General features: G+C 37.0%; 1 protein-coding gene across 1 annotated transcript in view; it reads right to left on the bottom strand.

Moving 5' to 3' along the window:
• Positions 1-1,235: 1,235 nt before the first annotated feature.
• EFR3A (EFR3 homolog A (S. cerevisiae)) overlaps positions 1,236-12,372 on the bottom strand; it is a 65,503-nt gene continuing 54,366 nt past the window's right edge. The window contains exons 19-23 of the mRNA XM_009881049.1: positions 8,197-8,285; positions 4,542-4,590; positions 3,286-3,389; positions 2,619-2,668; positions 1,236-1,415 (exon numbers count right to left, since the gene is read on the bottom strand). Of these exons, the coding sequence (XP_009879351.1) occupies positions 1,310-1,415; positions 2,619-2,668; positions 3,286-3,389; positions 4,542-4,590; positions 8,197-8,285 (398 nt within the window). The 3' untranslated portion in view covers positions 1,236-1,309. The remainder of the gene's footprint in view (positions 1,416-2,618; positions 2,669-3,285; positions 3,390-4,541; positions 4,591-8,196; positions 8,286-12,372) is intronic.

Raw genomic sequence — 12,372 nt, 5'->3', positions numbered from 1 at the left:
CAGATATTTGAGATCATTCAGTCATGTTTACGCTGCTTCAGTCAGATTCAGATAGATTAAGGGATTTCAAATTTACTATTCGTGGCATCAGCAAAAGCTGTTTTTTCTTTTTGCCTGCAGAATTTAGTGAGTCACAAAGACAGCATTGACAATTATCATCAAAAGCTTAGTGATTTGCTGTATCAGTTTTACTTTATTTACATTTGAATAGTATACTCAGATACATAAACCTATGAAAGTTACCACATTTTCCTTATGGTTTGAGAAATGAAACAAAAATGAACACAGAGATGCATCTCTAAAAATGCTTTTGCTTGGACACAAATATAATAAATTCTTGGTCTTTAAATGGTTTCATTCAGTTTTCTTTCAATTTCTAAAATATCATTAAAAAGCTGTAATAAACTACAGAGAAATACCTCATAGAATATATTTTTTAATTTCTGTATTTATGATTTAAAATGCCCTCAGTTTATTTTCTGCTATACTAAATATATCTCTTGTATTTATACTAAAGCAGACAGTAAAATACTACTGCATTTTTGAAAGTACAGTCTGTAAACTATACACCTTAAGACATGAAAAATATTGCACAGTTCAGTGATTCAAAAGGAGATTTCTCCTCTTTATGCAAAGCAGTTCACTTTCAGCAAGAAACACAAGACATATACTGGGCGCATATATCTAAAAAGCATGTTACGTGATGCATCAAAAAAATACTTAACAAGTGTTCATTAATTCATTTACTGCACTTGAACACATGTAAGGTATTGTTTTTTTCCGTTTATTCCAAAATAAATGAGTTGACTAGCTATGACAGCATGAACAAAAAGGCAGTAGTGCTCCACTAGTTACATTTATTAAGATGAAGCAAGCCAAAAGCATTCTATTTAGATATATAATTGAGGTGGAGAGGAGAAAAAAACCCAACAAACAAAAAAAGGAAAAAACTTTAACAGGTTCTTCAGTTACAATGCTTCAAATTAAAGGAATTTACAGAAACAAAAATTCCCAGAGTAACTGAAATATTAATCTATATGGTAAGACAAGTTTTAAATCTGACATTTACATGTACTCAAATATGAAAATGAAGAAACATGATATATGAAAAACCTAACTGCAAATATATTACAGAAGAAAACAACTCAGGACAGTCTCATGAGTTTGGCTAGAGTAATCTGTATTTGGCTCATGCCCATCATTATTTTAAAGTTAGTTTAGATGAAATAAACAACAAAATTTGAAGACTCATCTTGTTCTTTCTATTGTACTCTACTCTAAATAATGTCCAGCAGACTTCAGAAGACACTTAATACACACAAAGATCTGGAAACTTCATCTCATAGACTGGAACAGACTGGTAGTGAGCATGTCCAGCGGTAATGGTCATCGTTCCTGAGGGGCTAGGTGGAGGACTGCATGAGAAGAACAATCAATATGTATAATTTATAATTATATGGACAGTTTTCTTTTTTATAACTTTATACCTTAATAGCTGAGAAACGAGAGTAAACTATCCACCCCACCCCAACCATCAATATTTTATCCTATTCCTGAAATTCTAATGAAACTATCATGCCTTGGGGTTTTTTTTTGTACTCTGGTCTAAATCATCAACTGCAGGTCTATGAAAAAACATTTTATTACTAACAAATACTATTTACACTGCTCAACAGATGTGCGCAACTCTTTATTATTTTGACTCTTAAATACCTAATTACTTTCTCAAACAGACAGCAATGGGAAAAAACAGCATTCTTCAATACTACTGATATACACAGAAATAATACAAGAATAGAAGTATACTATGACGTGGTTTCCGGATATTCTTCACTATCTAAAAGATTCAAAATAGCAAAAAGAAAATCAAAGTCACTGCTTTAGATAAAGACTATTCTTTTTCAGTGTACCGGTTTTGGCTGGGATAGAGTTAACTGTCTTTACAGTAGTTTGCACGCTGCTGTGTTCTGGATTTGTGACCAAAATAGCATTGATAACACAGGGACAGTTCAGTTATTGCTGAGCAGTGCTTACACAGTGACAAGGCCTTTTCTGCTTCTCACACCGCCCCGCCAGTGAGTAGCCTGGGGGTGGGCAAGAAGCTGGGAGGGGACACAGCTGGGACAGCTGATGCCGAGTGACCAAAGGGATACCCTGTACCATATGACATCATGCTCAGCAATAAAAGCTTTATGGATGAAGGAGGAAGGGGGGGACGTTTGGAGTTTGTCTTCCCAAGTAACCATTATGCGTGATGGAGCCCTGCTTTCCTGGAAGTGAATAAACGCCTGCCTGCTGATGGGAAATTGTGAATGAATTTTTTATTTTGCTTTGCTTGTTCGTGTAACTTTTGCTTTACCTATCAAACTGTCTTTACCTCAACCCATGAGTTTTCTCACTTTTACCCTTCCAATTCACTTTCCCATCCCACTGAGGGGGACTGAGCCAGTGGCTGTGTAGGCCTTAAACGCGTACCAATGTTAAACCACGAGATTCAGTTAAATCAATTATTTTCTGCCTATTACATGTGAAGACTATGACATGAGCACCTGAAAGTAGTCACAATTGCTTTATAACTCATGTTTCATTCATCATATTCTTGTTGTATAAAGCCTTACCGAATGGTGAGTTCCAGTATCTGTGCAAGTCTATCATGAAGCAAGTTTGCCTAGGAAAAAAAAATTAAAATTGAATTATTAACTACTATATATTGAGTTAAGTGAATGTGCCAGACCATACTCAGTGAGTGCGTTCCACATCACCAGACGGCAAATCTAGGCAGCATTTCCTATCTCGATTTCTTTTCTCACTGCTGCAAGGATTCTGAGCACTGAACAGGAGTGCGAGATTGAGTGATCCTGGCTTGGAGTGCAAGGAACTGTATAGCAAATTTTGCCGTTGTAGACACGAGTTCAACAAACCTGAAATACACTTAGTTATTCAAAATACACAATGGAGTAAGTACAGCTCCAGTTATCTCAGGATGAAATAGGAATGGACTGTGAATCTAGATTTCAAAGACAGTAAGGAAAACGTTAAGATGAAGAGTGTATGAGATTTCCATTCCTTTTCAAATGGTCTGGGAATAATCAAAACCACACTTTAAATAACTGGAATTTCTCAACATTGATAATAGCGGAGACAACAGCTGAAGACAAAGGACTAAACTTCTTTAGAAGTAACAGCAGCAGTGACATGGTAACATAAGTCACCTCTAGCCAGCACATCCCCATTAATGCCTATACTAGTATCTTCAAGGCTGTAAAACATTTTTCAGAAACTTACTTTGGTTTCACATTGTGCTGCGATTTCTTCAAATGGCGCTTTTTGGAACTTTTCAATCACAAGACGCCTTTTTTCTTTTTCCTGTTCTTCAAGTCCATTGTTATCTTAAAAAAATTAAAAAAACCCAAAACAAACCCAGATGTAATCTTTGTATATCAAGTCTAAGTGATATAAACCTTCAAATGTGCACTGCAGAAGCAAACAAGCGCTGTATTTGAAGTGGTGCAACCATACTCAAGCGAGCTGTCATTGCTCCTAAAGCAAAATGCAGATACCATTTCAGGGAGGTGGTTTGAGAACCCCAGTTTTGCCCCTTTCTTACTATGCACTTTAATTACAAGTACCTCAAGCTTCCTTTTGCTTTATTATCCGGACCCCAGACTGCACTTCTCACTCACTGCACACAAGTTCAGCTTCCAGATAAAAGAAGGGAGTACCCTCCCTCCCAGTATCATGCAGACAGGTGGGCAAAATTTTCCATTAGAAATTGGGAAAAGCAAGTTCAACCTCCACTGGCTGAGTGAACCTAAAAGCAGCTGGAACTTTCCAGCATCTAATGAATTTAAGTACCTCAGTGATTAGGCAGGTTTGGAAAACTGTCAGATTGGATTATTATTTAAAATATTGGTCTATTGTTTAAAATATCCATGTCTAATCTATGTTTTGACATGATTTTGGTGGACTGGACAGCATTAATTAGTAATTGCTTACAGTGATAAGAAATAAGGAAACTGGGTAATTCTGAGTTCTGATAGGTGGGTCACTTGTCAGAAAAATATTCTTTTAAACAAATCAGACCGATGTGTATCAATACACTAACTAAAAAATTGAGCGGTTTTGAAGTCCACAATGTGTTCCTTACAACCTATTTTCTGAATGCATTGAAGACCTGAAAATCTTAATGTGTAAAAACCATTTAAGTTGCTTTATAAATAATCACTCAGTGGAATTTGAAAATCTCATGTTATTTATAGCTTGGTCTGTAAGGGCAAATTTAATAGATGGAAGGCATTTCCAGATGCTTTTCATTCTGTCACATTAGCTTCAGAAAGTGAATGCACTAAAATTATCAAGATATCATTTCAGAAATTTAGAAATAAATAACCGAAGTTTTAAATAAATTTACTAGCTGAAAAGAAACAAATGTAATCCTTTTATTATGTTATTCTGGCATTATATCTGGTTATTATTTTTCCCTAGCAATTCCATAGTAACTTAAAAGCGTGCTGCATAAAAACAACTGTAATAAGTCTTACCAATTGCTTTCTTCAAAGCTTCAAAGGTGATTTCTTCAGTGTTATCAACCTAAACACAAAGAAAAAAACCCACTTAAACCTCACATATAACAACTTTCTAAAAAATACCGAATGTGATAAATACAGAAGGTCAAAACAGCCACAGAACTTTTCTGCTTTACAAGTTTCTAATAGCTGTATCGGGACTTTCTGTGACAGACAACAGATCGCTAATTCACAGTTTTAAGCCACTGCAATTAGTGAGGAAATTTTTATCAAATGAGATCAAGGTAAACTTTCCAAATTCTGGTCAAGACCCTCTACGGCAACAATACTTTGGGAAAGGACTTGAATTTTGGCATAACACTCCTCTGGGTCAGGAATATGCTGTGGTGTTTCTATATTGCTAAGCCCCAGTACTGGTTCTTAGACAGCTGTTGCGAATAACAGCATCTGCTTCCTGAGACTGGCTGAGTTACCAGCAACGTGATGGTAAAGTAAGAGACAGTAGTGGAGGGTAGAGTGGAAAACGCTTATTGCTTTAGGCTAACTTCATACCAGTACAGGCTCCAAATAATTTGGTGCTTATGTCATAAGCGTTGGAGCTAAAGGGCTCTTCATAACAAGCTATGTCTGATGCACTGAGAAAATTTGTTCATTTAGCAATATGAATATACATTTGCTACTGCAGATGTACTTCATTAGGAATTGCTTCGGGCTGCAAAATTACCAAAGACACATGAACATTTCTCTAAAGAGCTCCAGCTCATGGATTTTTCTGTTTCAATTCTTTACAGACCTACAGTTTCTGTACCAGCAAATGTATCAGTAAGTTACAGTGAAACCACTGTGATATTAGGGGAGAATGCTTAGATGGCAGAACAGTGTTCACCTGAATATAATGTGGTTTCTTGGCTTGGACTACCTTACTTTAATCCTTCAAAACTAACTCCATGCAAATGGGCAGCACTTTTATTTTTCCTTATAAACGCTTATTGTTTAGAACAGTCTAATATGATCTAAGACAAATGATCTGTAAGGTAGCAAATTGTTATTTCACCCAATTCAGAAGACCCTGAATTCTTTCAATTTTTTAATTAACTGACTTGACCTATTGTAAATGGAAAAGCCAGAAGTAGCAGCTGTTTCCTTTATATATCAGTGTTATTTCAGGAGATGGAGCTGTAAATGATACTTTTCTAACATTTTACTACAGTAGCATTGTATTCTCTACCTCTGAATATATAAATGGTTAATAAATAAACAGGAAAACACCCTTTATGTCAAATATTTGTGGATACAGCTAGAGATAAAAAGTATTCAGGCTTAAATAATCACCTTTTATACAATTCATATTTGGTAAATATTACTTGTTTATGGCAGCCTTTCAGATTTCTAATTAACATCCATAGTAGCTGCTAACATTAGCCACCATTATATTTGGTTATTAACATCACAGAAGCACTATCTGCTTTCACAAGTGCTTTCATCTTATAAATGGAGATAACTACGGAATAAACCATCTTTCTGAACACCATTCACTAACACACTTCCCACATCAAAAATTTTTGATTTTACCGAGAATAATAGATATTTTATGAATAAACAGTCTTCTACCTCAGACAGTGTAGAAATGGTACCATACGTCATTAATCCTAAAACTTGCATGAATTAGGTAGTTCACCCTCTTAATCATAAAGCCTTATGCTCCTTTTTTTTTTTTGCAGTTTAATTTTGCTGACAGTTACAGATTATGTTATATTTACTAATCTACATAGCAGGAGAACCAGATTTAATATCCTCATGGACCTTTTTTCTTTCTTTGTCCTCTTGAGTTACATCCAGTGTATCATCTTACATTGCAGGAGACCAAAACCATGCATTAAGTGGGAGCAAGAATTAGCAAAAATTACAGAGCACCATTACTGAAGGAACAGGCTGTCCAGGGAAGTGGTTGAGTCACCATTCCTGGAGGTATTTAAAAGACGTGTAGACATGGTGCTGAGGGTCATGGTTTAGTGGTGGACTTGATAGTGTTAGGTTAATGGTTGGACTCAATGATCTTAAAGTTCTTATCAACCAGAATAATTCTATGATTCAATGATTCTATGAAAGTTTTTGAGATGCTCATTATTTAGGTATCAAGACCAATTTGCAGACATCAAATTGAAAAATATTTGTTTTCCCTTTGCATTGTAAACTAACATTATAAAGCAACTGAAGAAGGAATACTTTGTTTTACTTGTTTCTGATTAATAAAATCATTGCTTTTAAGAGAGAAAAACTAACTCCAAGACACTGTATCACATTAAAATGAGAACCCATACACAGATTTAATTTATCTACAACTGCTATATCCTGTTCAAAAAAATGTCTATATATCAAGGCTTAACATAACATCAGCATAATAATTTGAAATCTGAAAAGGAAGCTTCTCCCATTTAATTCTGCTTTCAAAAGAGATGTTCAATCACATATAATACATGAGATTAAAAAAGGATACTAATAGCAAACACCCCCATTCCTGTTAGGAGCATTTACTTTCTTCAATAAATAAAATAAATGATAATCTGGCTTATTTTTTAAACACTTCTTTCTTCTTTCTCCTGAACTTTTATCTAGCTTATCTGTATACTTGCTAAAGCACAACAGTAAGAACTGAACACAACATATCATCTGAGGTATCATCAGCACAAAGCAGAAAGGAATAATAATAATAATGATGCAAAATGTAAATCACTTCTGTCAGTAAGTTCTAAAATGAGGCTTGCTCCTTTGCAATAGCTTAATAACGCATTTTTCACTAACATTCAGCCTGACTCAGTCCCCACATTCTGTTTCATGTCCCTAGCAGGTTTGTGCTTTAAGGTGCTAACGGTAGGATTCATTTGCATGTAAAACCACCTCAGTTTCAACAGCTAATCCCCAGAGAAGCCAGCAGAAATCTGGTTAATAAAAATCATCAGAACCTTGAAAAACATTCAGTAGAAATGGAAATTTATTTTAAGAAATACTTCAAATGAAGTGTCAAAAAATGTGGGATAATTTTAATTATAATGCAGACTTCCTAAGGGATAATTAGCATCAGTTTCTGTACCCTACATATGAACTTTTTGTTGCTAACTTATCCTTCCTGTGTCTTTAAAGCTCTGCGTGTTAAGCTCTTCTGGAAGGGAAAAGTGATAGTGTAACACCATGGTGGAGGTAGCCTGCCTAGTTTTAACCAGCCCCTCTGAAAGACAGCAGGTGTCCCCCTAGTCTTGTATCTGTCAGCCCCATGTTGACGAACAAGACTCCCAGATACATCAAATGATGGAGGGATAGAGATGCAGGATTTTTATTTGATCCCTCAAAATGCAAAGAAAATATTTTAGAATGTTTACTCATAAAATAGTAGTTGTATATATGTATTGCCACCCCATATTCTGCAGTACTACCTGTAAAAACTATAGCGACAAAATATAAAGTATTTTTATACAGCAAGATCAGTATCAGTGCCTTTGACAACACATTTCTACAAATACAGGAGTTAAAAAAATCAAAACCTGAAAGCATTTAGCATTGCTATAACAATTAGATATTAGACTTATGGGAAAACTTCATTTGCATTCCCTGCCCGCCACCCCCTCCTCCCACCCCAAAGATGCCTTTTTAAAATATCCTGTGATTTTCATACCTTATCGTCTGTGTTGTTGCCAGGCAGAATATCCACCTGAATAGATACCGTGTCCACAATGCTCTTCCTCCTGGAGAGTCTGTCCTCATCTAGAAGAAAAACAACTTATATCACTTTTTGTGTAACAGCTGAAACATGATCTATCAAATTTCTACATATCAGAGGCAGATTTGTTTCTATATGCCACATACATCTAGTTTATCATTTCGACTGTTGTGAAAAATGATCAGTTACTGCTCTAAATTATTAAATATGAAGGAAAATAACCTTTTTATCGTCCCTTCCCTCTCTCATTCCAGATCTTGCCAACTTTCCCCTGGAAGCCCAGGATTCAAAAAAATGAGATGAAATCTTATTCCGATGCATAATAAATAACAGTACACGATGAAATATTGCTGCAGAGTAATTTACAAGAGCCTGAACTTATTTTTTTTTGGTTGGGAAACTGAAATATTAAGGTCTTAATTTGAAGGCATTCTGAAACAGAAAAGGGCTTCTTGGAAGATGACTCAATGACAGAAGAAATAGATTTCTGAACGGAAATGAACAACAATCCTTCCTTATTCTTGTTGCTACAAGTACCATATTCAGCCAGTCTAAAAATCTACTTGGTGAAAAAAAATAACCTCTCAATTTCTAACTTCGTACAAACATTGTAGCAAGTCCAGCAGCCTAAAAACTAGTAAGAATAAGACCAACTGTGCTGATACTAATAGGAGCACAATTTTGCTAATGCTTAAGCAGATATGAACAAATGATCCATCAGTTGATGTATCTTCTTTTTGTGCCTGCGTTCCTGAGACAATACACCACTAACATTTTCTCATTTTTGACATTTAATATATTAACGTAAGATTAAAAAAAAAAACAGTAAAAATGCATTTACAGACATGTCATGAGGATCCCCAGACAAATGGAGACTTGAGTGATCCGACTTGCACGCATCTCATTTACAAAACCATGAATTGCAATGTCACATTTTAGAATTTAGCCGAGATCAAGCCATTTGGACCAGGCTGCTATTATGCAATGATGTGCACTGCAGACAGTCAGAAGCACCTACAGGCACTTGATAGTAAGATAAAGATAAGGAGAATGAATGTAAAACTCCCCCACCGCAAGGTAATTTATGCCGTTTCTTCTGCAACCTTTGTTTAAACCACTTCTAGCAAAGAGCTTTTGCAGTGCAAATATTGAGCAGGAACAAACAGAATTCATTCCAGCAGAGCTAAACATACTCAGCTTTTAAAAATCAAGAAATAACTTTCAGAAGTCATATAAATGAAAGGCCATTTTAAGATCAAGAGGCAGTGAAAGAACAAGATTAGTGAAAAACACCTGAATTCTAGCTATCTTTGCCAGGTTCTCAGAGTCTCTGAGCATCTGAAGTGGCATTTTGAAGGATTTACTTAATTTTTAATCCCTGACAGCTCACTGGTACATGACCCAGTACAGACAGAGTCTGAGGAAAGCACCTTAGCGCACAAGAGTAAACACAAGACAAACCTACATCTTTGCTGCCATCTTGCTGCCCTCTCTATAATTGACATGCAAATACCAGTATAGATACATTTTTGGGACTACTTTGGATCGAATTCATTTTTGCAATGGATGCCTCACTATACTTGCCTAATAGAAATGCCCATTCATCTCGAATTTCAACACATTAAGTGGGTTAAAAACGGTGAAAATTGCAATTTTTTTTCTGTTATATGATATAAAGCTTGTCTCCACGCACACGAAGGAGCTCAGAGGCACCTACAAGGGCAGTGGTGGAGCCCCAGTCCCTGCCAGGGCTGTCCCAGGAGTCTTGGCCCCACGGTCTAGGAGCCATGGGGCAATGGGAGCCACTCTCTGGGTCACCTCACTGACCGAGGTGGGATCAGTGACTGGGGTGGTATGGGACACACCGTGGGATGCAGGGTATAGCATCTTGGGATTGCCCAAGGCTTAGTATGGGATGTTTAGGGGAGGAATCAAGGGTGGAGAAAAGGAGGATTGAGATGGTTTGAGAAGGAGCAAGCAAGGAAAACAGAGGGATAAGGGGATAAAGGTATCAGTCCCATGTAAACCAGCTGCTGATCAGACATCTGGCCATGTCCTGAGCCTCATCAGTGCAGCCTGTCCTGTCTTCTCATTAAATCCCACTTCTCTTTTCCTGGGTGAGGGACTCAATTATTGGTGCAGGTGTGTGCACGGGGGTCTGAGTGCAGCAACTGCAGACAGACCAGGGGTCAGAGGGCCTGTGTGCCTGGAGCGCGCAAAGGTGCATAGCATCAGTGCGTGATCATGAGGGAATATCAAGCTGGGCCAGCAGGTGAGTAGGTCAAGCAGCCTGGAAGCTGGGGGTGTCCGTGTGTGTCTGGCTCCCTGCGTGTCTCTGAGCGAGAAGCACCTGGGGGGACCAGGAGGCTCAGGTCAACTGTCAGAAAGACCATGGAGCCTGGGGGGTTGACTGAGACCCACCTCTGCACGCGCGTGTGCATTACTGTGCCCAAGAGGGATCTGTGCCAGCAGCTGGACTGGGGCTGTGGGCCTTGGGGACTCACATGCCAGTGACTGGGGAGACTGGGAACCAGCAGACAGCTGGTGGGTAGAGAGCATCTAAGTCCAGCTACTGGTGGGCATGCGCATATACATGTCCCACTAATGGACCTTTACCCTGAACAGCCACCAAGGTGAATCATCGTTCTGTGAACAGCTGTGAGCTTCTTCCAACTTTCTACCAAGTTCTTATAATGTTACTCAAAGAGGTAATTAGCACTATCACAAAGATGATACCTATAGCCCTACTACCTACTTAGGAAAAGAAAATAAGAAGCCACCAAATTGTAGAGTTGCAAATCAAGAGTAAACACAAAGGCAAACCCTGCAGCAGGTAACATTGCTACAGGTATAACAAGGAGATAAACAAAAAAAAGCAGAAGGAAACACTAAGTACAACACAATTTCTGGCCTAAAGGTCTTCTAAAAGCGTATTTTTTTTTCACTGTGCACATCCTATACACACACACCACAGCTAGCAGGAGAGCAGGCTGACCTACAGCTCATTTTTTACCTTTTGACTTGTGTCTGCGTTTATGAAGTTTTTTGCCTGATGGAAATAGTGCTAAATTTAAAAAAAGTTATATATGTATAGACAAAATGATTAAATGTACATTTAAACTATCAGCTTCCCTCCTACCCCAAATAAGGAAGAGAACAAGGCACAAAAAGTTGCAAATATGAATGTCTTTCAAACTGATAAGAAGTACCAAAACCTGAAACAGAGACAGGATGATGATTTTATGTCTGTACGTCATTGTCAAGCATTACATCATTAATATTCAGAAATATTAGAAATAATTAGGGTAAAATCTTTGCTGGCTTTTTGGGTCCAACCATAACTTTAATAGGAATATACAAAAAAATGGATCCATCTTTTACTAAAATTATTGATATATTTTGAAATGCTATATTCTAGCATTATATATATTAATAGTAGAAATTAAACATTTAAGTAAAAATGAAAACTTTTAGAATTGCAAAATATTCCCTTTGGTACTGATTTTGTTAAATTAAAACCTTGGAAGCTCAGTATCTCACAGGATCAGAGATTAACAATCCTAATCAGGTATGATGATAGATGTGAAACCAGTTTTGGTTGCTGCTCTTTGCACGAGACTACACCAACAAAAAACCCCAGCCATCTGATTCACATATTCTAAGATTTAGCATTAAATATGGCCGTTTCTCATCACCTGAAGAGGCAGTTATTCACATACTTGCAGCTAAACTTGCTTAACCTTGTCAGAACTTACATATCTTCCTGTGTAAGAATGCATTTTTATCAAAGTATCCAAGAAAACTCTAGCAAAGCCATCTGGGTATAAATACATCTCATTTTCTAGAAGAGGCTTAACGTAAATTTCCAACCAGGATATCTTTCTCATTCCATTCTCATTCACTCACTCAGAGACAGTAAAAATTCAAAACATATTATTTCCTTACTTGCTACCTACCTCTTCTGTGAATATTAAAATATAATTTTAACCGTTTTTTTGAATGCCAGAAGAAATAATCAGTCAACTACAGCAACATTTTCCTTTTTAGAAGACAACAACCAGGAACAGAAAACACAGACATTGCAGCTGTGTGTCAGAATATATCACTAGTTTGCCTGCTAGTGCACGGGAC

The sequence above is a fragment of the Charadrius vociferus genome, unplaced genomic scaffold (assembly GCF_000708025.1).
Source record: "Charadrius vociferus isolate BGI_N301 unplaced genomic scaffold, ASM70802v2 scaffold2, whole genome shotgun sequence".
NCBI classification, from domain to species: domain Eukaryota; kingdom Metazoa; phylum Chordata; class Aves; order Charadriiformes; family Charadriidae; genus Charadrius; species Charadrius vociferus.
This window is presented reverse-complemented; position numbering and strand designations above follow the sequence as displayed.